The 24,963-nt window shown below is 39.5% G+C and overlaps 1 protein-coding gene across 7 annotated transcripts in view; it reads right to left on the minus strand.

The window, feature by feature from the left end:
• PHACTR1 (phosphatase and actin regulator 1) overlaps positions 1–24,963 on the minus strand; it is a 301,932-nt gene that overhangs the window by 100,020 nt on the left and 176,949 nt on the right. For all 7 annotated transcript variants that reach the window (XM_077180743.1, XM_077180731.1, XM_054643113.2 and 4 more), the window contains one exon: positions 20,842–21,006. In XM_077180743.1, the coding sequence (XP_077036858.1) occupies positions 20,842–21,006 (165 nt within the window). The remainder of the gene's footprint in view (positions 1–20,841; positions 21,007–24,963) is intronic.

Genomic DNA, 24,963 nt, shown 5'->3' on the forward strand with positions numbered 1-24,963 from the left:
ATGACTGGTGAAAGAACTGTCTTAATGATTTGTGTGGGTGTATGTAGCACCTACTGACCAGAGACCAGACTGGGAGCAAACAAATATGCTTTAGATCATCACCTTAAACTTAGGCATGAGAATAACCGAGCTCAGCTGAAGAGGAAGGAGATCTCAGACAACACAGGAGGAGTCTTGACTACTCTCCATTTGCCACTAGCAGGATTCCAACATTGGTTTTGACTGCTCTTCTTGTCTACTGCTCTCCTGGGCTCCTTTAGAACTAGCAGTATTAATGACTAGTGTAGCCACCTGAGGAAAATTTCCTTGCTGAATTTAATCTACATGAAATTTGTCTGGTTAAGATGAATGGTTTCTCAGGAGTTATATTCTGTATTGAGCACTTCTTAAATACAGAAAGCGGTACACTTATCATGCACTGCCTAGGTAAAACCTGCAAAAGAAAATGAATCTTGGAAATGGAAATAAAAATACCTCCAGTGATTTAGAAAGTCTTGCCTGTCACTATTATTTCTACAGCTTACATATATTTCCTACATATTCCAACAGAGCAAACAAAATAAGCACACTGATTTTTTAATACATTTATTGAAGCAGTCTAACATCCTTGAACTAGTGTGACTGAAGCTCTACAAATCATTCCCCTGTCCCCACTGTCTTCAATCTCCATTGGTGTAAATTATGGAGGAGTTCACCCAGAGCAGTGCACATGTGTGTGTTGAAGAGTCTGTGCTGGGTAGTAGCCAGCTGTGATTGATCCCATCACCCAAAAGCTGGTGAGTCACACAATCATTAGCAAAGGGGCTGTTACAAAAATGAGGCTGAGATACAAATTAGGTCAGTAACAGTTCTGACTTAATTTTGTTTCAAATTGCCTGCATTACATTAGGTGCAAATCAGACCCATGTGAAATGAGGCTAAGGCTCTGGTGTCAGGATTTGGTAAATCCTGTCCATTTATGTTATATCAAATATCCCTTCTCATATAAAGTATGGACACATTATCCAGCCAGCTAACTGCTTTTTTATAGATAATCATGTGAGTGAAACTTGACTGTCCAAATATTTATGTAAAGAAAATGCCAGTAGTCTGAAATATAAGAAAATTCAAAGAAAGAGATGTTTTTCCAGACTAATAGTTATGAAAGCCAGGTATGCAAAGCTTTATTGCTAAATTAACATATCTATGCTTCTGCTATGGGAAAATATGATAGTAGGAAAATATGCTGAAGCATGGGCATCTCAAGTCTATAACATGGGGTGCTCTAATTTTCTGTTAATTATAAATTCCTTCAAGATACAGGGGAGTATTGCCATTTGTAACTCCAAAATAATGTCAAAGCTTCTTGATAAGTTTGGATCAAAAATTTTTCCCAGTGCAGAAATGCTTCTCCCCTCACCCTCCAACTTTGCTCCACTTATGTCTCTGAAATCTCCCAAAAGCTTTGCTCTAAAGTATGTGGTTTGAGAAATGTCTAATACTTTGAAAATATTACATGAAAAAGATTAACCCATACCCAAACAGAGCACATTTTAACATCCCTCTTTATGGCTTCAGCCATAGCAGCTGTGTGTGGGACAGCTGCTACAGAACATGGCTTGTCCAAGCTCCCACCAGGAGTCTCTGAAAAAAGCAGTGAGCCAAGCTGCCCATGTCATACCAACAACTTATATGGAGAAACGACATCTAAAGCATGAGACTTCAGTAATGAAAAGTCCTTGCAGAGGACTTACAGTTGAAAGTGAAAAGCAAGAGGGAGCAGTGTCTACTGATTGTAACCTTTTTTCTCTGTTTATTCTTTGAGAAAGGCAAGTTCTGCAGGGCAGGTTCTCCTGGCTCTGAATTTCATGCAGATTTCTCCACACAAGATTGAGAGCAGTTTTAATATGCAAATGCACATTAGCTTCCAGAAGCTTAGATGAAGATATTATAAAGTCCAATTATGGTATTGCTGCTAGGTTTTCAGTCCCCAGATTATAACACTTTTATCTGAGAATGTGCTTAAATGGATAATGCTCAGTATATGAATTTATGATTATTTGTTTTCCAGGTCTGTTCAATACCAATTCTGCACCGTCATGAGCTACACATCAAAGAAGAGCAATAAGACTACAGTTTTCTTTGCAGTATCTGCATTATTCTGACTATATATGAAAATAAATGAGCAATGGGCATAGTTGTAACACAAACATGAGACTTTCCAGTAATATTCAATCAGGTATGAAAACTTAATGGTAGCATTTTTGTACATACCTAGTTAAAATGTTGTATGTATTTCATTGCTATGGACTTAGATGTGAACTGCACCAGAGTTCAAGGAATATTTGTACCCAAACACGTGACCTAGGCACATTTGCAGCTAACAACATTATTAAAAATTCATCTTTATAAATACATAATCATATTTGTGGCAGGGCAACTTAAGTGGTTTCTGATCTTCTGCTGTTCTTCATAAAATGCTGCAATATATTTTGTCCTTTTCTCAAATAACCTTACTGCTGGTGCTGTGGATAACTATTGACTAGTATTAAAATAATACAGTTAACAGGCAATGTGTGTACGATGTGTGTGCATACACAGACGGGTAGAGAGAAAGAGGTGGAGAGAAACACATTTTGTAGGTGAGAAGTGCTGCATTTTTTTGCTTTTAAAGAATGGTGTTTTTTGTCTTTGTAGTGCCAGTCTATTTTGTTATTAAGTGGTTATTTGCCTGTCCTGATGCAAGCACTCTATGTATCGCCCAAGATGAAGAAGCACAGATTCTATTGAGTATTTTTCTAATTTAAGTAGAAAATTGCAATTATTTTGCCAAATCTTTTAATTAGCAGATGGTATTACAGCCATTGTCAGTCAGATACTGCTCTCAGTACACCAGAGCAATCCCTTTATTCCCAAGCGGGTCATGGAGATGTAATCAATGACAGTATTTCCTCTTTACTCTCCTTTAATTAAGTAGAACAGAGTGGGGAAACCACATGACAACTATAAGACCACTGTTAAAATGTTTGAAACCCTGAAACTATTTTGCTAGCATTGTAATAAAATCAACTCAGAAAGAGCATTATGGTTTTTTTAATGGAGCACCCAATTTGCCTATTCTCATCTCACATACATTTGCCTGAGGTTTGGGTACACCTGGAACGTGGCTTTGATGACAACTGTCATACATAAAGCTCTCCAAGAATCTCAAAAGTACTTCATTAACACCAAAGTGATCTAATTAACTATATCTACATTATATACCTCTAAAAACTGAAGCCACAAAACCACACCGATGGTATATTTTTAAAGACCTGCTATTCTCAAACAGGAAGGCAGTCCAAATATTAATATTGCCATAGGGTTATTAGCCCCTTAAATCCTACTATTGCACTCACTGAGGCAAAAGAACACTGTTATTTATTCCCCTTCTTTGGAATCACCAGGAACAATAGGTCCAGATAGCCATACCTTTACTACAAAAAGAATTTCTTCAAACTGGCCCATAGCTGTAAGCAGCACACAGCAGACAGCAGAAGTGGGATAGGCAAACACACACATCAACAAGACATCTGAGGTGCTCTGAAAGAGTTTTATCAGGATGTACATTTCCCAGGAATTCACTATTTAAGAGTTTCTTTACTGTGTCTGTAAAATAGATTGGTGCCTGACTGTTTTTTTATATTGACTCTTCTCAAAGAATTTACTCCATTTCCACCATGCTGCTCCACATTTTGTAGCCTCCTTGAGCTTAATGCACTCTGTGCAAGGCTAACAAGATATTCTGTCAGATCAAGTTTGTGCAGTTTCACCTGGTGGAATGTTCCCACCAAGGACTGGACTCATTCACAACCCAATTCATTTGCATTGCCCTGGCACTTCACTCAGCAATGCTCAAGAATGCCCAAGAGTGTCCTGAGCCTCTCTGAACACTGTGGTGTGAAGCAACATCCAGGCATACAAAACGCTGGGAATTGGGGTGAAAATTTTAGCTTCTCCTAAGCTTCCTGGCCACTAAGCTTTTCAGTTGCAACTAAATCCAGAAGGAATTGTTCATCTGAAACTCCTGATGGGCTTTGACAATCCTAGAGTGGGGGAAAGAGCATATGCCTGTGCGTGTTAATGTACTGCTGAAGGAAACATGGCAATGTGAATGAATCCTGAATCTCTCACACTGAAATGAGTGGAGATGGAAAAATTAGGCACCTTCTTATACAGGTCCAGACACTACACACTCACTTTGCATCTTACTGGTATTATCACAACTATATCACTGAGAGCCCTGCAAATCTAGTAAAATATTTTACTTTTAGAGACCTCTCAGTGTCTGTGTTTTTGAGAAGTATTAATCACATAAGAAAAAAGAGCCTAAATTACTCATATCTCATTTCAAAGCTAGAAGAAACTTAAAACAGAAACCTACTATTTAAATGTGTTCCACTGCTTTTCCTTCTGCTCAGGGTCATCCAATCCATAAATTCAATTCAAAAGTAAGATAAAATATGCATATGTTTACATAAAGGCTAAATATGTTATACAAATGGCAAGAATGGGAATGGCTTTAAATTATATAGCAAAAGTAACAAAATAAAACATGAATAATAAGAACTAGAATATACACCGCTTTATGCCTCTCCAACTCATTCCAGCTTACTGACTTATTCAATATCTTTTATTTATATATCTATATATACTGCACTTGAACAAGCTGCTCTGGAAGGTTCAGTCCCTAAGTTGAGTTATTGCATGTTTCTTAATACACTTAATCTCACAGAATAGTTGCTCACATCAATCCACACCTAGCACATGCTGCGAAAACATAATTTATGAGCTACATCTCTTCAGTATCTGGATTTTGACTAGGTTTTTAAGACTAGCAGGAGGAAAGTAAGAAAGAATGCATGCAAGCATGTGTAAAGGTGCAATAATCACAGCAACTCATGCTTGTTTGTCTTCCCGCCACCTAGATTCATCCTCTACTTTGTTCCTCAGCTGCCTCATACCTTTTATCTTCAAGCACTGAGCAGAAGTTAATTCCAAATTAGGAATCAGCTAAATAATTAAAAGACCTGTACCTACACAGAATAAAATGGACTGGTAGAACAATGCACTTTAGGGCAAAATTTATGCTTTTCTTTACAATGCCAGTGTTACCTAACCTGATGGATTTAATAGGAAATACCTAGATGTAACTGAAAGCAAAATTTGACCTGAAATATCTGAAACAGAGGTGTAAAGCAAAGTACAACTTGATCTTATGTAAGCAAAAGTCAACTGTTATTTGCTGCTTTGTGTTATCCAAGTGACATTGGGGGTAACTAATAAAAAAAATCGGGAAATATCACAGTCCAAATACAAAATAAAGTGAAATCTTAGCCTAGCACTGATCTGTGGCTAGCATGACTTTAAGGCAATCTGTGCTTTGTTTATCCTCTCCTTGCCTGCCCACTGGGCTGCAGGACAGAAGACAAGCTGAGAAAATACTGTGAGCCAAGGAGCTGGCCTAGATGGCTGCCTGAGATACCTGAAGGCAAGCTTAGCTTTGGCTGAGGTCCTGCTGGTTGTCTCTTGCAGTTTCTCTGTGTGAGTTGCTGTCTGGGCAGAGCCAGGGCTTCCGCAGGCATTTCACCTGATGGAAAAGGGCTGAAATGGGAGGGGTGAGTCACAGCACGTCTCTTGGGCATGCTCTGCTCCTACCATGGGTAAGGTCTGCTGCTGTCAATTCCTCCCAAATATCCTGTCAACGTGGTACTGTCAACATCTGTTTGGGACACTTCTGGCAGAAAGAACCTGATCCACAACTTACATCGTAATTGAGGAAGCTGCTATCTCATTTAAGGATTCTCCCATGATATGCAGCATGGAAAAATGAGACAAAATTCTCCAGAGGTGCATTCTGAGCAATCTCAAAGCAGACAGTATTAAAAGGGTAAAAAACAGCTCAGGTTTCAGTAAAATGCAGTGGCCCACTGGCTGCAGAGGATATCCTGTGGCACAAAAATGATTGCAGGCAGTTGGCAAGAAGAGACAGGTCAGTGTGCTCATGTTTGCTCAGGGCTGATTCAAGTTTTTTAAAATCTTATCAATTTCCTAGCCTAATACTGAGTGAAATTTAATTAAAGTGGTGTTTGAATTTAAGTATTTCACCATAACATCAGCTACCCACTCAGTACAACACTGCTCTCATCACAGACATACTGATTGTAGTTTACACAGCACTTGCTGCTTCTCCACAGAGGGCTGATTGGTCCCAAGATGATCATGCTTCTCCTGATTTCCAGCTGGTACATTTCATTAAGAGACAGCTAAAACTGCCTCAGTGGTTTCCTCATATTACTTTTCCACATAAGCAGTTGGTTTGACTACCAAGGGGAAGCCAAGGAGTCAGGAACAGGATCAGATGGTGGCTTTTGAGAGTCTCTACCTAGACAGAGGTAGTGCCACTTCAAAAGGCTTTGGGAAACATTCTCATGAGCAACTGAAAATGCCTAAAGATCTCCTGGAGACTAATGGGACAAATGCATTTACATTACTCAAACAAAATGAAACAGGAAAAATTAAGTAAACAATGAGCCAGAAATCAGCATTTTGTAAACAATCTCCTATTTGTTATTCATCAACATAATTTTGTTCCACAGTTATCTCCTCTAATAAATGTGTGTGCATTTTTTGTGCTATTCTTTCCTTGAGAGCATTACTTAAAATAGTGTTCTCACTATTTGGAGTGCCTTAGATGCACAGCAAAAAGTCTCCTGCAGAAAGCCTTCACTACATTTTTACAGAGGGTCAGGCCTGCTGTCACTGAAGGTGATGAGATTTTACAACCAAGTTTAACAGACAAATGGATGGCCTATATATTCTGCTGCAGGCAGGCAATGTAGTGAGCTCAAACATGTGTATAGATTCCAGGAGAAAAAAGTAGGACATAAGCATATATACATAAAGGTTTTACAGAAATAGCAGGTGTTAGATGAAGAGGGAGACTCTGCCCTACCAGCTGCAAACCATATATAATATGGATCTAGGGCTCCTGAATATTAGCTCTCTTTTTATCCAACTTCTCTGCAGCACAAGAGGCATCATTAGACCAGCAGCACAAATACTTGCTTAGCCCATACCGTGCCACATATGCTTCTAAAAGCTATTGCTTTACTCACCTTAACCTACAGGGAGTTTCAGACCAAGGACACACACCAATTTATTCACAATATGCATACTGGTACCATGTTTGCTCTGACAGTGGCTAAGAGAGCTCTGCTCTTCTGGAGATACTGCTGGGTTTATTAGATAATGCAATCCTCAAAGCTCCTCTTCTGTTTCTCTCATTTATCTGTGCAGTGAACTATGATTTGGCCTACTTTCAATTAGCACAGAAGAGGAGTGTCTCAGCTCTCTTCCCCTGTGGCTTTTCTATCCTGTGTATTTGCAATGTTCACTTTTATAAGCCTTTCCTTCTAGGGATGCAGGAAAGAAAACAGACTAATATAACTCATTTTGCAGCATGGGGCAACAAGGTTACTCCAATATACACGGTATTTCCTGGATGAAACAATGTTACCAAGACAACAGATATAACAGGTAAAAGCCACTCTTCCTCAGGGCACATAATTCCACAGATAAATTCTGAAGATCCTGGTCAAATACAAGTTCTTTCTCTCAGTGGTCATTTTGCTGATAAGAACAATAGGAGAAAGATGTCATGACTATGCTGAAGAGCTCACAGCCAGCTCAATTCAATAAATGAACCAGTGCCAGAAGACAACTAAATTGTGAAACAGTTATGTCTTCACTAGAAAGAGGGGCTCCAGGCCTCTGGAAACCAATGTTCAGGTGTCAGCACATGGGCTCGCCAATGGCCTTCTACAAGAGCAGCTCAGGTAATGCCTTCTCAACAGATAAAAGAATACTACAAATAATGCTCTGACCAAAATGTGAATTAGCATTAATTTTGTTAACTCAGTTGCCCCAGTTCAAGCCTCAGCTGCCTGCATTCAGAAGGTGTAACAGTATGAATGACACAGCTGAGACTTGGCTTGATCTAAGTGCAGTCACTCAAATGAGGGCAGCTGAGTTAAGCCAGTCTCACAATCCTTGCAGTGAAATCAGAAAATGGACTAATCTGCTAGACTAACAAATGGGGGGATTTTGATTGGTTTTGTCAGCTTCTTGCGGTGCATTTTAGCCTGCAGGAATGTTGTCTGCACATTAATGCCAGAAATACCACAGCGTCACTGGCCTCTCGTTTCAGCACAATGCCTTTGCAGATTCAGATGCAAAAAACGAACATCAATATTTAGAGGTAGCCATTCCAAACTGGAAGTTTTCTGGGGCGTAAACATCACATCTAAATAAAAGATAGTGCATGGACTCTGTTACTAGCAGGGAGAAATACATGTGCCAGGGCTCCTGCATCGCTGCTGCCAGCATGAGAGTTCTGTGTTATGGAGATCAACAATGGATGCCTGGCTGACTGTGTGGTCAGTTTAGATCCATCACTAATTAAGAGCAGCTGTTGCTGATTTGATTATTTTAATTTATAAACCAATACACATGGATTTTCTGTAATAATCTTCCCACGACAGTTGTGCATTTGTCTGCCTGCAGAGTAACCTCCTGATCTCTCCCAGGGGTCTGATCAAAACCCTGCAAATACCTTCACACCCTGGCTCTTTCCAAAGCAAATAGAAGCATGAAGACACACAAGGATTCTTCACTTAGCATAAAATCCAAAATAATTTCTATAAACAATTTCGCAGAAGATTCTTATTCTGATGCTTATCTTTCTTACAGAAGTAGATTTGATGAAAGATATTGCAGATATTTTGTAGATTTGATGAAAGATATTGCAGATATTTTGAAGTTAATACTGAGGTTGTAAAAGGATGCCATATGTGCTGCCACTCTTCTAAACTCATTGGCCAGCCTAAAACAAGAAGAGCCAAAGCATCCTTTTCTATAGCACCCAGCCAATGCCTTGTTTTCTCCCATCCCTTCCTGCATATTTTTAGCAGCAGCAGTGGCTTCCTTGTCTTTATATGCCTTCATTGGTAATTCCACTATCTCTTTCCAATTTTGGCATATTTTGGTCAGGACAAAAGATCATAAATCTGTAGTGTGTCTAAAGTTCTGAAAGGCTGGTTAGGGGAAATTTGACCCAAATTGCCATTCCTAGGCTTGTGATCAGACAGCAAAAGATTCAGAAAGGAGCAACCCATACAAAATTGTGTTTCAAAAGTTCTGTTTCTCATGGAATTACTGAGTTGGATTTTTTTCACAACTATAAACTAGAATGCTTCAGATTGAGGATTGGGATGGTGTACAGGAAGCTACTAGCTGGTGAGAAAAAACACTACCACTCAGGTACGCAAACTGTAGCTCAAATGTCATCTAATATTTCACTCACAGTCAACTACATAATTTTTTTAAATGGATGTTTTATCTATCTGTAGGCTATTTTCTTATTAGATGGGAAACTGGTAGGAATGCTACTATGACTACTTAATACAGACTTGATCCTATGCCCACAAAAACCAGAGAGAATCAAATGATCACTTTTATGGGGCTTTTGATGAGGTCCATAAAGCACACAGGCCATTAGATGTACATATACAGTTCTGAAAATGTAAGTGCCAGTACAGAAGTGTAAATGCAGTAAATGCAGAATCATCAAATGATTCTTGATGATAATGATAGAAATTCATGGGCTTCAAATGGTCTTGAGGCAGAACTTGAATATAAAAGGTTGCAAGGTTTCTAAATATATGTGCATACCCTGGAAACATTCTGCCCACAGTTATTGTTTATTACTGCAAAGATCTGAGCACCCACCAAGTCCCACAGTCCTTGGGAACAGAGTACCTCAGAAAGGTGATTGTGCAGCTGGCAGAAGCCTTCCTGGCCAGTCCATATGAACAAAGGCTTTTGGTATTCAGCAACTGCCTGCCAGGCATCCTGTGCTCAGGGAGGACAGTGGCAGAATTCATCAGCTTCAGCAGGAAGAAAATCAGACTCATTGCCAACCATTTGCAGCACAAATATATGTCACTGCCTTCAGGTAGAAGCATATCTGGACCTTCTTTGGTCCTTCCTCAGACTACTGCTTATCTGTGCATGTTCAGCTGTCAGCCTCATGCTACTTTTAACTAAAGAATTAATGAAGAGCACATGGGGACCAAGAGCTTCCTGCAAGACACAGGGAAATGAGCAACTGATGTTTTCAGATTCAAGTGGTAGCTAGTGGCAGTCAAACTCCCTGTAACTTTTCTTTTAGAATAGGCAAACAATGATGTTGTGTAAATTTAAAACGTGTGGTTTACCACAGCAAAAGGATGATTTTTACTGCCTGTTTTGATAAAGAGAATTGTTTGGGATTGCCAGATTACCTTGAAGAGATGTAAATAGAACTCTCAGGATATAAAGGACCAATACTGTTAATTACCAAATTAAAACCTTTTAAAGAGGAACCTGTCCTTCCAAAATGCATATACACATACTCATCTGCAAAATAAGAGACTGAGAAACTCCATTTTTCAACCTAGAAACATATACCTGCTACTCCAGTAAGAACAAAAGGAATAGTGAGTCATGTTCAGCACCATGGATCTATTCTACCACTCCTTTTATCTAAAAGTGTGGAATATCCTGTAGATAATAAGCAATTCAGATGCAGTTAACTACAGATAGTATTATGTCTTCAGCCCACACAAACAAATAGTAACCAAATTAAATCTTATTTTTAACTACTTCTTTATACAGACATCATACTGTGGAACTGAAACATTCATCTGAAAGTGTATCAATAAAGCAAATTTTTAGTATTCACAAAATCTGTATGTTTCTCCAAATAGAGAGTTTAACTTCTAAAAGGAATGAGTACTTTTTCCCCATGCTCTTGGTTTCCAAGATTTTCTCCTACATTTTAGAAATCCTTTTTATTACTGTAATCCCAAAGTCTCTCTGAATTACTTGACTTTGAGAGCTGCAGGTCTGAAGAAACCCTACATATGGAGAGACTGACCCCCCAAAAAAAGAGACCTGGTCAAATTGCAGTCAAGTCCTGCAATGCTTAGCAGTCCAGTACCTACAGGTGTTGTTTGCAACAAGACTGGGATGGGTTAGCAGCAGAATTTGGAAGAGAACACAACAGCTTTCTCTCTTCATTAAATGTTCTAATCACCACCTTGGACTTCCTTTGCCCAGTCCCTCAGGCAGTCCAGTAGCCAGGTGCAGCTTTCACCAAACAGAGCCTCTAAGACCCATCTCTTGTGACAGCTCAGGTTGTCTGATCTACTCTTTCCTGCACATTAGTTCCTGTGATTGCTTATATGGGTGCTCAGCAAGAGTAATGTGAATTGGAGATTCAAGGAGGATCACCACTGCCACATTAAACACTTACGTGGACACTTTAATTCAGAACTAAATTTGCCTTAATGAATTAAAATAAAATGAATGAGTTTATGAACTGCATAAACATCCACCCAAGGGTTTATGATATTATAACTAATCTGTTTCATATTTATGGTTTAAATAATTCAAGTTACAATGTATAAACAAGCCCTAGAATAAAAAAGACTTAGACCAAGGTTTCTATGAAACTGTTCCTCATCAAGCTATCTTTGATTTCCAATTCATAATCCGTGTTTTTCTATTAAACCTCTGTATATAGGGCAATTCAGTTTCTCTTTCTAGCAACTATTTATTATTCCTCAACATACTAGCCCCAGCATCCCTGGAAAGAGCTCATGAAGTTAATGGTTTTGTCTGGGTGATTGCCATCCATATTTCAGATCCCCGTGGACCTGGAATTCTCATCTCTGCTGCCAATACCCTATACATCTAACTGTATGTGCCTTTTAATGCAGCTCATGGACATGGAAATAAAGGGCAACTACCGTGATTAAAAAGTCCCATCAGATTAGACCCACTGGGCTGCATGCTCACATGACCAAACCAACCCATTTCCCAATCACAACACGGGTCACATGGCACAGCAGGACTCGCTCGAGGTACTGCCATGCTGGCCTCGGGGATTGCTGCTTCATTTCCCCCCTGCGGGAAACACCGAGAGAGAGCAAAACAGTATTCTAGGAATAAAGCTTCCTCAACAGCACTTCTCAGTGAAAGCACCATTGTGAAGACACATTTCCTCATGGCTTCATGTCACTGTGAAATGTTGTGATTTTTTCCTGTGCCTTTATAAAGGCAGTGAAAACCAAAGAACAAAAGCAAGCAGTCTGAGAAATACTAATTAATATCCATGCTTCCACATACAATCTAAACATAAAACGCAGCTTCAACACATTTTGTTGTTAAATGAAATCATTCTAGAATAACCTGTAAGGACACAGTCTGATGAAGACCCTCCATTCATGAGTCATGGCAATAGAAGCTGAGGATGTACAACTACTTTTTACACAAGAATGAGCTTATTCCAAACACATATTCTGTCTCCCCACAGCCAGATATTCCATATTGCTGATTTGTTGCTAAAACACTTAAAACATTTCCAATGGACGTTGTTCTCTAATCCATATGCCGTGAAGAAGCTTATGTTATGAACAGCATCTATTTTCAATCATCACAATTTGTACTTTTTCTAATGGATTAATTGCATTATATAATTTTAACATGAATGCACTGTTGTAGAATTATGTTGCAGCATTACAGTTTGGGTGGCCTCATATAATCTTCACACAGCAGCTGGAATTGTAATTAGCATAAAAACCAAACAGCCTCATTAAACATCTCTTTCCTGTAAGACGGGACACATTTAGAGGCCTCGTTTCACACATTCCATTACAGCTGGCACGGGGGTAGAACAATCCCTAAACGCATTTTTCAGCCCAGCTAAGCAAAGCCCACTTCTTAAACGCTGGAAATGTTCTGCAGCACATCTCAGGAAGACACAGTGATACTGCTCTGTAGTGGAATACATGCTCCCAGGGGAGTGATTGTTTCCTCCATTTTTGAACTAGGAGCATCCAGTTGGCAATTCAAGTATAAAAATAGCCAACTGCTTTCACTGCCTTCCTTGTACAAATCAGATCGGCAACTTTCGAATGCATTTCCATTCTTTTAATCTCCTTAAAATGACAAATCTGAAAATGCTGACAAGTTAAAATATCAGCAATTGAGACAAACATCGGCCATCACTTTCCCGTGCTATTAAGTTTCTTCTGCCACCCTAGCTTTGGGCTATTTATCTAATTGTGAGGCTGAAAATGACCACTGGCTTTAAAAATCTCCGTGAATCTTTGCTTCCACAGCAGTAAGCAGATACACAAGATAATTTTGCTCCCTCTATAGAATGGCAAAAGATGAAATGTTTTAAAAGTTGTCTACAGTTTTGCATGAATTCTGGTATATTTTTCTGCCAGTTTCTCAAAAGGCATTAAGAGAATGTCAGTGCATACAAAAAGAAGTTAAATGCAATCCTCGTTTTTTTTTTTTTCACTTTCAAAATTCAGAATACATCAAGAGTGTAGTTTTGGATCAATGCAAAAATTAGAACTGCATATGGATTTTAATTTTTATTCAGTCCTTGAATGCAAGCAGTGTAATACTTCAACAGACCTAAGATACAAATTTTTTATTTGAAATTCACGTTTTTAACTATATTTTTTATTTGACATTCACATTTTTAACTATACTAAATAATAACTAGTTCCAATTTCAAACAGAAATGTAAATTTGCATAAAAACTCTTCTAAGATTAATCTAGAAAACACTGAAATATAATGATCTTATTGTTTTGATTTTTCTTCATGCAAAAATATTTATTTCATTCAATGTGGATTCAGGAACTGCCCAAGTTCCTGCAAAATACTGCTTTTCTTCAGACAATGACAGCTTGTGCTTACCTCAACAAAGTGAACATAGCAGCCCTTTCTAACTCTGAAAAGCAGTTGTACTGCTGGTTTTTAATAAAACCAGAGCTATTTTTTTTTTGCAGATTTGGACTTAGCTTTATAAAAGTGCCATTTTCCTCTCTTCTCCCAAAATCTTGGATCAGTGATTTTTAGCAATGCCTTAATGCTGTATGAGCTGCTCCAGCACAGCAAAAATACCTGGCTTGGACCAGCATCTGTATCACCTGCTCACTGCCTTCAAAAGGGCCCCTAGGGGTTTTACACAGAAAAATTAACAGGCTTTGTCATGGAGGAGAACAGGAAGGACTCTGAGTTATTTCAGGCTTCAGGGTGGCTTCAGACCCAGCTAGCCTGGAGGGGACACTGTGCTCTCTCTCTGAGCACTGATTCAGAATTCAGAATTATATCTCCAAGTCATCAGAATATGAACATCAGGGAAGAAAAAAACATAATTACTTCTGTTCTCCATATCTAAACCTACAGACAGTCTGGCTTGAAAGTATAAGAGGAGTTTTAACTGAAATATTTATACTTTTCACATGGGATCACAGCAGATATTAAATAAAATTCAGAAGAACAGAATGAGACCATAAAGTGCTATAAAACAGTTATCCTTGTTAGAAAATAATCCAAACAAAACCACTCTTTTCAACAAAAATAGAACCTCTGCAGATAGATGTCAATAACCTGGCACTTGGGAAAACCACACTGAGTCTCTCACCCCACAGACCACCACCCTAGAAGTACAGGCAGGGCTGAGGCAGGCATGTCTGCAGCCTGTGCTTCTCCTTCCTTTCCCCAGGCAAAGGTCTTACCTAAATTGCATGACCAGTTTAATACCCTAAGGGTTTTATATGAAAAAACACAAAAGGCAATTATGGGCAAAGCAGAAGGTTTAAGAGAAGCACTGGCAACATATAATTGAATGTCTCCCATCCGGAATATTCTGGAAAGAAAAGTTTAAAATATTAACCTGTTGTAGTTAGAAATAATCAGCAGTAGGAATCAAATGATCTGGGCATGGTGTATGAATAACAGTTTCTTTAATCGAACAGCTTTATCACATTTTGGTTTTTTCTTGTTATTTATCAGAAACACTGAAAAATCCTTGCCCGTAAGTGTTGCCAATTTAAGCAATCTCCCCTGCAAACTGGGAGACCTAACTTACATAAACACACTGACATATTATTTTTTAAATAGAGTATCTTTAAAAAAAATCTGGTTGGAAAAACCAAAGCACCAAGGATTAACAAGTGGAAAAAAAAAAAAGATTCAGGCACAAAATTATTATCTGTTTTAAAGCAGATTTTGGGAGTGAGGCAGCTAAAGTTTGGATGAGTCAGCTTTGTTGAGGCTCACTTAGTATCTTTAGATGGCTTGAGTGAGAGTGAAAGCAAATGGAAGAGCACGTTACGCTGTCCCCAAAAAGTAAACTGAAAAAATCCACATGCTCCCTTTTGTTGCATTGTCTACACTATTTGGCTTAAATCTTTAGATCGAGAGTGCAGACCTCCTCTATTCCTACTTAAGAGAGTAACTGCTAGCAAGAGAAGATTGTCATTCTCTGTACAGATAACTATTAAAAGAGTCTTAAGGCCCTTAGGCAGTAGATCAATCCAGAGACCTGCCCTGAATGACCTTTTCCCCCAAGCCAACTGATGATGCTTGGCTCACAATGGTTTGCCTTTTGGCTCTTCTGATATTCTGGTCTACTTCAGTCCCGGTGTTCATCCTTTCCAACTCCCTAGTCCTACACCTCGAGACAGGCTCTTGAATACCAATCTCTACAATGTAACCTAAGCCAATGAAGCCTTAAATGAAACAGGAGCAGATCTTCCCTATTCTCAGGAAGGTACCCCAAGCATGAGGCTAGAAAGTCACAGTTGTGTCTTCCCTGGTCACAGACCAGGATGTGGCTCACTAGCTCACCCATGGGTTTTGGGATGGGAACTATGGCACCAGAGGACTGATATGTGATTACTGCCCTGTGGAGGATGATTGCAAGTATTTCTAGGAAGGGAAACTGGGACACAAATAAAAGGAGCTTTCAATGTACCTAAGAGGAAAGGCTGAGTTCAAAAGATTTCCTTTTCTGCTTTTCTCTTGTCATTTAACTAGTGTCCTTCAAGTACGAGTTACATGCTTCCTTCTCCATTTTGCCTGAGCACTGCGATTCAGGAAGCAAGGATGGTGGAAGACAGATGCACTAATTCTTTAAACTGAAGGTCACCAGAAATGGGAAATGACAAAACAAGACATTTTTCTCTACTCAAAATCCTCCAAGCAGCTGAAACACTTTTTTTCTGAAAGGTTGCAAACAGTTGGCTTTTGACGAAAGTAGCGATAAAAAACCTTCAATAATATTTCAAGTAAGGGCAGAATCTATTTCCCCTCAAGCTTCTTTCTGTCAGAAGCAGTTCCTTCTCCAAAACATCTCCAGGAAATGACATTTCAGCATGTGTACAGCACTGCAATAAAACAGCAACACACCCAGGAATATTTTTCAAGTTCACAGCAAGGCGAGCAGAAGATCAAGGTATTAAAAAAAATTACAAAGGTCTAGCAGAGGAGACAGTCAGCTTGCTCTCCTGCTATCTGCTTTGCTGATTCTCAGAGAGCCCCGTTTGGCTTTTAAAATCTTGACCAGTCTTCTAGAGCCATCCCACCTGCATCCAGCCAAGGAAATGTGCTTAAGTATAGAAAACTGTTTCTTTCTGGCTTCTTCGGCCATGAGACTGTTCTTTGTCAGCTGTAAGAAATCATGCTCTTAACAGACACAATCTTGCCATTTAGAAGTTTGGCCGTTCTTACCAGCTTTATAATACCTCATATTTTTGTTGAGGGGGCCTTGGCCCTGCATGGAAATAAAGGTTTCCACACTTCATGTAAAAATCTTAGCTAACTTTAAAAACATACAGCATATCTTTGATTGTACCATGAATAACAGTGTGGCAGAATTTAGTTTCTTTGTTTAAGTCACCGTATATAGAACTTCAGTGTCCAGAGAGTTTATGCTGTACTGTGGGGGTCTCATCACCCATCAAGGAACTTCCAATAGATGTTCTGTGATAAAATGATTTGCAGACTTGATGCTGAAAACCACATTCTGCTGGTGGGAACTTCACTTCTGTCCAGGAGGAGAATTTCTGTGATGTGGCATTCACATTCTCTGAAAAAATTCCTTCACCCAGGGTTTTTCTCCTGGGAAGCTGAGAAGCCTCAGAGAAAAGGAAAACTATTCTTATCTCATCTGCTTCTCCTGTGTTTTGCTCATGTAGAATGTGTCTAGAAATTGTTTACCCAAAGGTGATTGCCTGATTAGATTCTGGTGTGAATTGTTTTGACTCATTGGCCAACCAGGGCCAAGCTGTGTCAGAGCTCTGGAAAGAGTCACAAGTTTTCATTATTATCTTTTTAGCATTCAGTAAGTATCTTTTCTGTATTCTTCAGTTTAGTATAGTATAGTATTCTTTAATATAATGTAGTATTATAAAGTAATAAATTAGCCTTCTGAGAACATGGAGACAGATGCATCATTCCTACCTTTGTTGGGGCTTCCCTACGAATACAAGAGTGTGAGAATTAACTTGTTTCTGTTCTTGCTGTGGTACACTGGTGTCCCTCACAGACTCCCTGTTTTCTGAGATTATGCCTAGACAAAGCCCATCTTTCTTTCACAGTGCATATGCCTTACACCTCCTTAACACACCGCCTTCCAGCAGAAGAGGTCACTCGGATCAAACCCAATGGCTCATCTGGTGCTTCCCATCTGCACACAGATCACCCAGCCGTGATTTTCTCTACCTGCTCTGGCTGCTTTACAAAATACCTAATGATGATCTCACAGAGACCAGCTGCAAGGCAAAGGCATGAGATATCTGCATCAAACCCTTGACTCTTACCTTTGTTACCAAGTCAGCACCAAGGCAATGTCAGACTTTGGACCCTTCTGCAACATCACTACACGGACACCAAAAACAGCGTAACCTATAAACATATAAACTCTACGAAACATGAACATCCTTTTGACCCTCTGCTTGTCAGTGACAATACAATAACAAAGATGGAGAAAGGGGGACTTATGCTCAAACACCACAATTTGAGTATTGATGTGCTGAGAAGAGTCATATATAGTAAGCCTTACACTGAGGTCCTCCATCAATCACATTATGTACTGTCTCACCTCATGCAATTACCAGGTGTCAGAAAATAGCTTTTCCTATCACCTAAAAGGTTTTTTTGCTCATTGACTGCTGAATTGAATTTTAAAACATTCATCTCTGAATAACTAAGCAGAGCTTTCAATCTGATAAAGATATGGATACAAAATGTTAGCACTTGGAAATACCAAGAAAAAGGCAACCTTTCAACCTTACATATCAGCTTGACTCTCTCTTTCTTTCTGTCCTCTCCCAGAGAAGAATCTCCCATTAATTTCAGTGGAAATTTCATCAGATTAGGCCATGTGTTTTGACCCTTACCACTTTTGACATTAAAAATAATTGAATCCATTGTTGCAGCAAATAAGGGCCTAATAAAATACTTGTATTAGTATCTATTTTTTGATAATTACTGATGTTCTATGCAGGTGGGAAAGCTTGGGTGCGTGCCTGTAGGACACTAATGGGAATGCTTTTTTTCCAAGTGTCACATTTATCAGTGCACTAGAAGAAAATAAGCCTGTATTATGAAGTTTCATGCTGGCTCTCATTATGCCATCTCACAAGCTTGTCCTTTGATTCATTATAAAGATTAAATATATTTTCTCAGTGAGATCAGAGGTACTAGACAAGAGGTCATGCAAATGCTGGCAGAAAAATGCTAGTTTTCCATGTGTCAAATCTTTTGTACTACACATCCAAGGTTCAACCAATGCTTCTAATTGTTGGGGGGGGGGTGCGGGTCTTGTAGGGTGCTGGTGGATTTCTGTTCCCCAGGGATGGGGATGATGGAAACTGTGAGGTCCCAGCTCTCGCACAGTCCAGAAGCAAATCTCTATCCCTGCCTTCTACAGGGTGCTCAGCAAATTTGACATCCTTGTCAATTTTGCTGCAGTTAGTAGCAGGGGAGCTGACAGGAATACCAATTTTGCAGAGCAGCTGCAGGATACTGTTAACTTACTAGAAATAAAAATTTTTCTATAAAAAAAAGAGAAAGGCTTTGGATTCAACTGAGATCAAACCCAGTACTGTGACTGACAAATGCTCCTGGAGACCCAGCTCTTAAATTGTTTTTTCAGATACTGAACTCACTCTTACTAGGGGAGAAGATACGCTGGCATGTCTGGTAAAACTTCCTATTCCTCTGAGAAGAGAAAATACATGTGTTCAGTCTGGTTTTAATCACTGTGTACTTTCCAAATATTTTGGTAATGGGGCAAATCTTAGCAATACTTCTTGTAATGCCCAGAGTGGACTATGGAGCCATATTCCATCCAGCTTCAAACCAGTCAGTCTAAACACAGCAGCATGCAGCTCAGCCTCATCAGCTGGAGCTGCAGAAACCATAAAAATCAACAGTAGGCAAGCTTTGGCAACCCATGGTACCGCCTGAACAGCCATGCTTATTCTCCTAGTTGTAACAACCAAGGCAGCATGCTCAAACTAGATTCAAAGCAGTTGTTACCACAGTGTCCACATATCCCTAAGAGCCATATGGTTTTCATGGAAATCCTACTACAATACACTATGGTTATGACTGATGCAGAATACGAAAGACGACTCCTTTTTTTTTTTTGCAGAAAGATGTCATTTTTGGTGACAATAGCTTCTAGCTGTCAAGTCAAAAAATATGATCATCACTCAGAGTAATATAGCCATCTATTCCAGCTCATTAGTTTTTGGCTGATAAATCAGAAAGCAGTCTAAACAGCACAGAGTAAAGAACTCATTCAGGTACAAACCCTGAAAATACTTATTCTGCATTTAAACTCATTCAAGAATTCACACTTAGTTAAATGAGACGTCTCACCCCATTGTGGGCCACTTTCAGGAGTACAGGATTTGGGGTGCCACAGGTACACCCAAGTAGTGCCTAAAACATTCCACTGTGCAAGACACAGGGCAGAAAAGCAACTTATTGTAGCTCAAGCCTCTTCTGACACTTGAAGGAGCAAGATACTCACTGCTTTCTTTCTAGTTCTAGAGAAAACAATTAGAAATCTGGAGAAACTCCATGTTTTCTCACAGATAATCCAGGGTAAAGACTTGCAGGACCAAATGTAGTAATTATTGGCCATCATGAAAGAACAAAGAAAATAAACCTTCTAAATAAATTGCAGAGCTTTCATCACATGGATCAATGCCTGCATCTGGGATTCTTGCTCAGACCAATTTACATTATAAACCCACATTTTTTTCAGTTCCCTTTTTTTTTAAATAAAAAAGGGTCTTGGACTAGAAGTGCAAGAAAGCAATGGCAAAAGGAGGGGCGTGGCAGGAACTGAGATTTGCTTTTCTCAAAAAAACAAGGGACACATCATTCCTGCCCAATGGAATGAATAATTTCTGGTTATGCAAGTTACTCAACACAATGTCAACTTCTTTATCCTGTCACTCCTTTTTTTCTCACTCCTTTATTAGCACTCACAGGAGCTTAAATGTGGCTAAATCGACCTCTAGTATTATCTTTTCATACTGCCTTTTCCTTTATTCATAATCTGTGGAATCAATATTCAAAGATTTCTTCTGAGTTAGGCTCTAGATCTAGTAGCAGAACCTGAAAATACAGCTTTGGTGAGCTGCTGATTTAATTGCAGTGCACCCAATCACCCGATGTGTCACTTTAGGGCTTTTAAAGAAAAAGTTTGTAACAAAGTTAGAGATCTTCTCTTAGAATCTGATGAATCTCTCCAAGCCAAGCTTCAAGAGTTGAAATCTCCCCAAGCCAAGCTTCAAGACTTGAAATACATGCAAACTGAGGCTGTATTACAAATTTTCAGCCTTGATGAGCAAAAAGTTCCAGATTAATAAACCGACCCCAACGTGACTGTTACCTGCTGAAGTGTGCTTAAATTTTTCACTCTTCTTCTTCCTCCATTTCCATGGCTTAAAAATTCTCCCAAGAGTGGCAAATTTGCTCCTTCTTCTGATTGGAGGCGTGTGAGTCCCAGGTACTAGAGAATCTGAACGCATTGCAGCCAGTCTTTCCACCTCTTCAGCTGTAATTTCAGCAAGAAAAAGAGAAAAACACAAGGAAGGTGGGAAGTGAAATAAATGCTTTAATAAGTTATCAGAAAACCACACAGATGGCAAAAATTTTTCATGGACACAAAGAAGAATAACAAAGGGAAAAAATATTTTAACGTTCTTTTCTTTTAGTGAAATTGTTAATCTATGGTAAAGAACAGTAGTAACAACAAGATTCAACAGAAAATTATTATGTTATAAAAGTTATGGCTTTTAACAAATTGTTCTACATTGCTCTAGTCAGCTGGCAGTTCAGCCATCAGCCATTCCTGGGGAAGTGTGACAGAGAATGGGGAAGAGAAAGCCAAAAAAAAAGGATTCAATATAATTTACAAGAAATATTACAAAGGTTTTTTTCTTTAATTGCAATGGAAAGAAACATTTCATTTTACTAATATTTATTAAGAGCAAGGACCCTCATAAATAATGACTTTTTGGTACCATTACTGTGTCCATTAAAATTGCTTGGCTTACAAAAAGGGGCTACATTAGAATTTCCTAGTGAGACAGAGGGTGCTAAAAAAATCATAGAATCATAAAATTGTTTGGGATGAAAAAGACCTCTAAGATGGGATCCAGCTGTTAACCCAGCACTGCCAAGTCCATCCCTAAACCACATCCCCAAGTGCCATTTACACATCTTTTAAATTCTTCCAAAGATGGTGACTGCATCATCATCACCATCTTCGAAAGATGGCGACTGCCACTTCCCTGGCAGCCTGTTCCAATGGTTTACAACTGTTTCCATAAAAAAATTTGTCCTAATATGCAATCTAAAAACTCCCTGGTGTCACTTGAGGCCATTTCCTCTAGTCATACCACTGGTTACCTGAGAGAAGAGGCTGACCCCCACCTGGCTACACCCTCCTTTTAGGTAGTACTAGAGACCTATAAGGTCCCCCTGAGCCTCCTTTTCTCCTCAGAATCTCTCCTGCCTCAGATACTCATGATAAGACCTGTGCTCCAGAACCTTTACCAGCCTTTCTCTAGTACTCCAGAGTCTTTCTTGTAGTGCAGGGCCCAAGTCTAGTCCCATTTTTCTGCCCACTCACTGCCCTCCAATTCTTATGCTTAGCTTTTAACATTTAAACTTTTAATTTTAGATTTTAATACAGTTCCCACTTAGGTCTGAATTCCCTTGAAGAGGATAGAGGTTTTCACTGAGCATCTGTTCTTAAGAGCTCAGTTATCTGCTACCTTGCTACCTTTACTCTGTAATACATCATGATAGTTTCAATACTGAAAACAAAAAAACCTCTGAAGAACTTAAATTACCCTTCCTACTTGATGAGAACAAGAGAAGTCTGGGGATTGTCCCTTGACGTAGTTAAATTGCATGGTCCCCCTGTCTCACATTTGCAAGGCAAAATAAATGCTGATAGTTTTGGGAAATAATATCTCTGACATTAGAGGCACAGAGAATGGAAACCCAGGACCACAAAGAAAGCACCAACAGAGGGAAGGTATCAGCAGTACGAGAGGTTGTCTCTGTGCCACAGCTGCATAGTTCAGTCAGCATACAAGCAGGGGCTTTGCGTGGTTTGTTGTTGTTATTTTTGTTTGTTCATTTTTTAAGTTGTTGTTGGTTTTCTTTTTTTTTTTAAGAGATACCATTTCCCAGACTTGTGTTGTAATGTGACACTGCCACTAACACTGATTTGAGTGGATTGCACACACAGTCCAGATGCATAAAGACAGGATGCAGATTGTCACCTCTCCTGCTCTGAAGACAACAGCCCAGTGTTTCTATTCACCTTTCATATTTTAAATATTAACCTCAGGCATGAGCTTGAGCTCAGGAACCTCAGCAAGAACATTGCTTTGAAGGGATGAGCACGCCCACTCCACACTGGCAGAATCACCAGAGATTTTGGCTGGCAAATTCTTATGTATCTCAATGGAAATTTTTTCAAGGCTTTAAGTGAGCCAAATTTAGTTTGGTTTTCATGGGAACAGCCAGAGATGCATTTCTAACACAAAGGAGGTTTCATTATCAGAACTCCAACTGAACTACTATTTGAGTCCCTCAGGTCTTTGCAAGAAGTCTGGTTATTTTGTTATTGCTCTTTTGTTTGTTTTTAATGTTAATATGCAACATAATCCTTTTTCCTGTAAAATATCAATGCCAGATACAGCTGCCTGTAATTTTCCAAGGAAGAAAAAGCTACCCTGCAAGATAGACAGATATATAGATAGACATATATCTGAGCCTAGATATTTCAGTGGAAATGGTTAAAAACTGCTATTCTTTGGGGTAACAAAGAGAAAGACAGACCTTTATGAGAACATCTCTTTTCAATTTAAAACAGAGGGAATAAAAGATAATCCGGCCAAAGCATTTCATTCTGTTCCAGCTCTTTGTGCCTGACTGCCTGGAGAAATACCTTCTTATCCAAAGAACCCATTACAAGGCTCTGTCCTGTACAGGGGCTGGGACATGCTGTATCAAGGCTGGGAATTGCCTGGTTATGCTGAATAAACCACATGGATAAAAAGAAGAGGAAATCAGAAATTTCCTTATACTTTCTAATTTCACTGGAACCTGCTGGGCCTTGAAGACCAGCACAGGGTACAGAACACTGCCCTCTATATGCAGATCCAAAGGGACCACTCCTTTTCCCCTTCCTCCATTTTTGAGATGCCTCTAGTTCAAGCAAGTAGGATTCCACTGTGTTCCACTGCTGTGATTTTTTAGAGATGCTGCTAAAAGCAATGGGCTGGTATCGTCTTTGGTGTCTTATTTAGGGGACACAGGAAGTAGCCCACTAAGCAAACTGGAAATGACACACTACTGCTGCTGCTGCTGAATTAGGCTTCCTGCTAACAAACCTACAGCTGAAACACTGAAATTCCTCTTGCTGCTCACCCTCTCTCCTTTTCACCATCACTGAGCCAAGATCTCTGCTACACAAGTGCCTTTGTTATGAAATCTCAGAGCTGCAACAACTTCTCTTTGCTAGCTGGTCCTAACTGGTATTGCTGAGGCCATTTCCTGGAGAACTAACACCCCTCAAAGACACTCTCCTTTCACAACACAACTCTGTCTCACACCAGCTGCGCTCTCACTGCCCCTAGGGAAGTTTTTCCCACTCAGGGTAAATGAGTATGGATTTACACTCAGGCAAAACTAACACTGGAGTAAAAAATAATTTACCCAGAGGGTGGGTTCATGGAAAGCCAAACACAGTGTCAAAACCATTTCCACATTTTGACTGCTCTTCCCTGAATTTCAGTACTGTCTTACACACAAATCTGTGGCCTCAGAGTCCTGCAGTGCCTGGCATCAGTCATGAAAGTGTTCCTTCTCCTTCATCCTCTCCAAACATACACACAGCTCCAAGCTAATGCAAGTAACCGCTCTTTTTCCTTCTCATTCACATTTTTCAGAAGGACATGATTTTTTTTTCATGAGAAATGCTCTCAAGAGCACTGCTAATTCAAAGCATAATAATCACTGGCTAGGAATAAACCACATTAGCATAAAGCCATGACAGTTTTAATACAGCAAGAATAAAAGCAGACCACGATGCAAGAAGCAAATGCCAGAATTCTGTGCTCTCCTCTGCTGCTGCATCTTTTGCTCAAGTTGGCTGGATTTCTCTGCCTTTTTGGCTCATAATAGCTATTGACTGGCTGTGGGCTGCGACACCCACTGCTGACAGCAGGCTCCGTAGGCTGATTTCACACCTTTGCTGTTCCCAAAAAAGCTGGTACTTGCAGGAATGGAAAGTAACCCAGACCTTGCACTCTTTTTCTATTTTTTTTTTTGTCTTCAAAGAGGAAAGCAGTCTCAGCCTGATCAATCTGCTGAACTGGGAGAGGGAACTGCTGTGTGCATTAGTACCTGTAGTCACATTGTGGAGATCTCATCTTGACACTGGTGCCACAAATGTGATCTTTACGGGTCACAGGCACTGCTGATACTCAGT

Source organism: Agelaius phoeniceus, chromosome 1 (genome assembly GCF_051311805.1).
Source record: "Agelaius phoeniceus isolate bAgePho1 chromosome 1, bAgePho1.hap1, whole genome shotgun sequence".
In the NCBI taxonomy this organism is placed as follows: Eukaryota; Metazoa; Chordata; class Aves; order Passeriformes; family Icteridae; genus Agelaius; species Agelaius phoeniceus.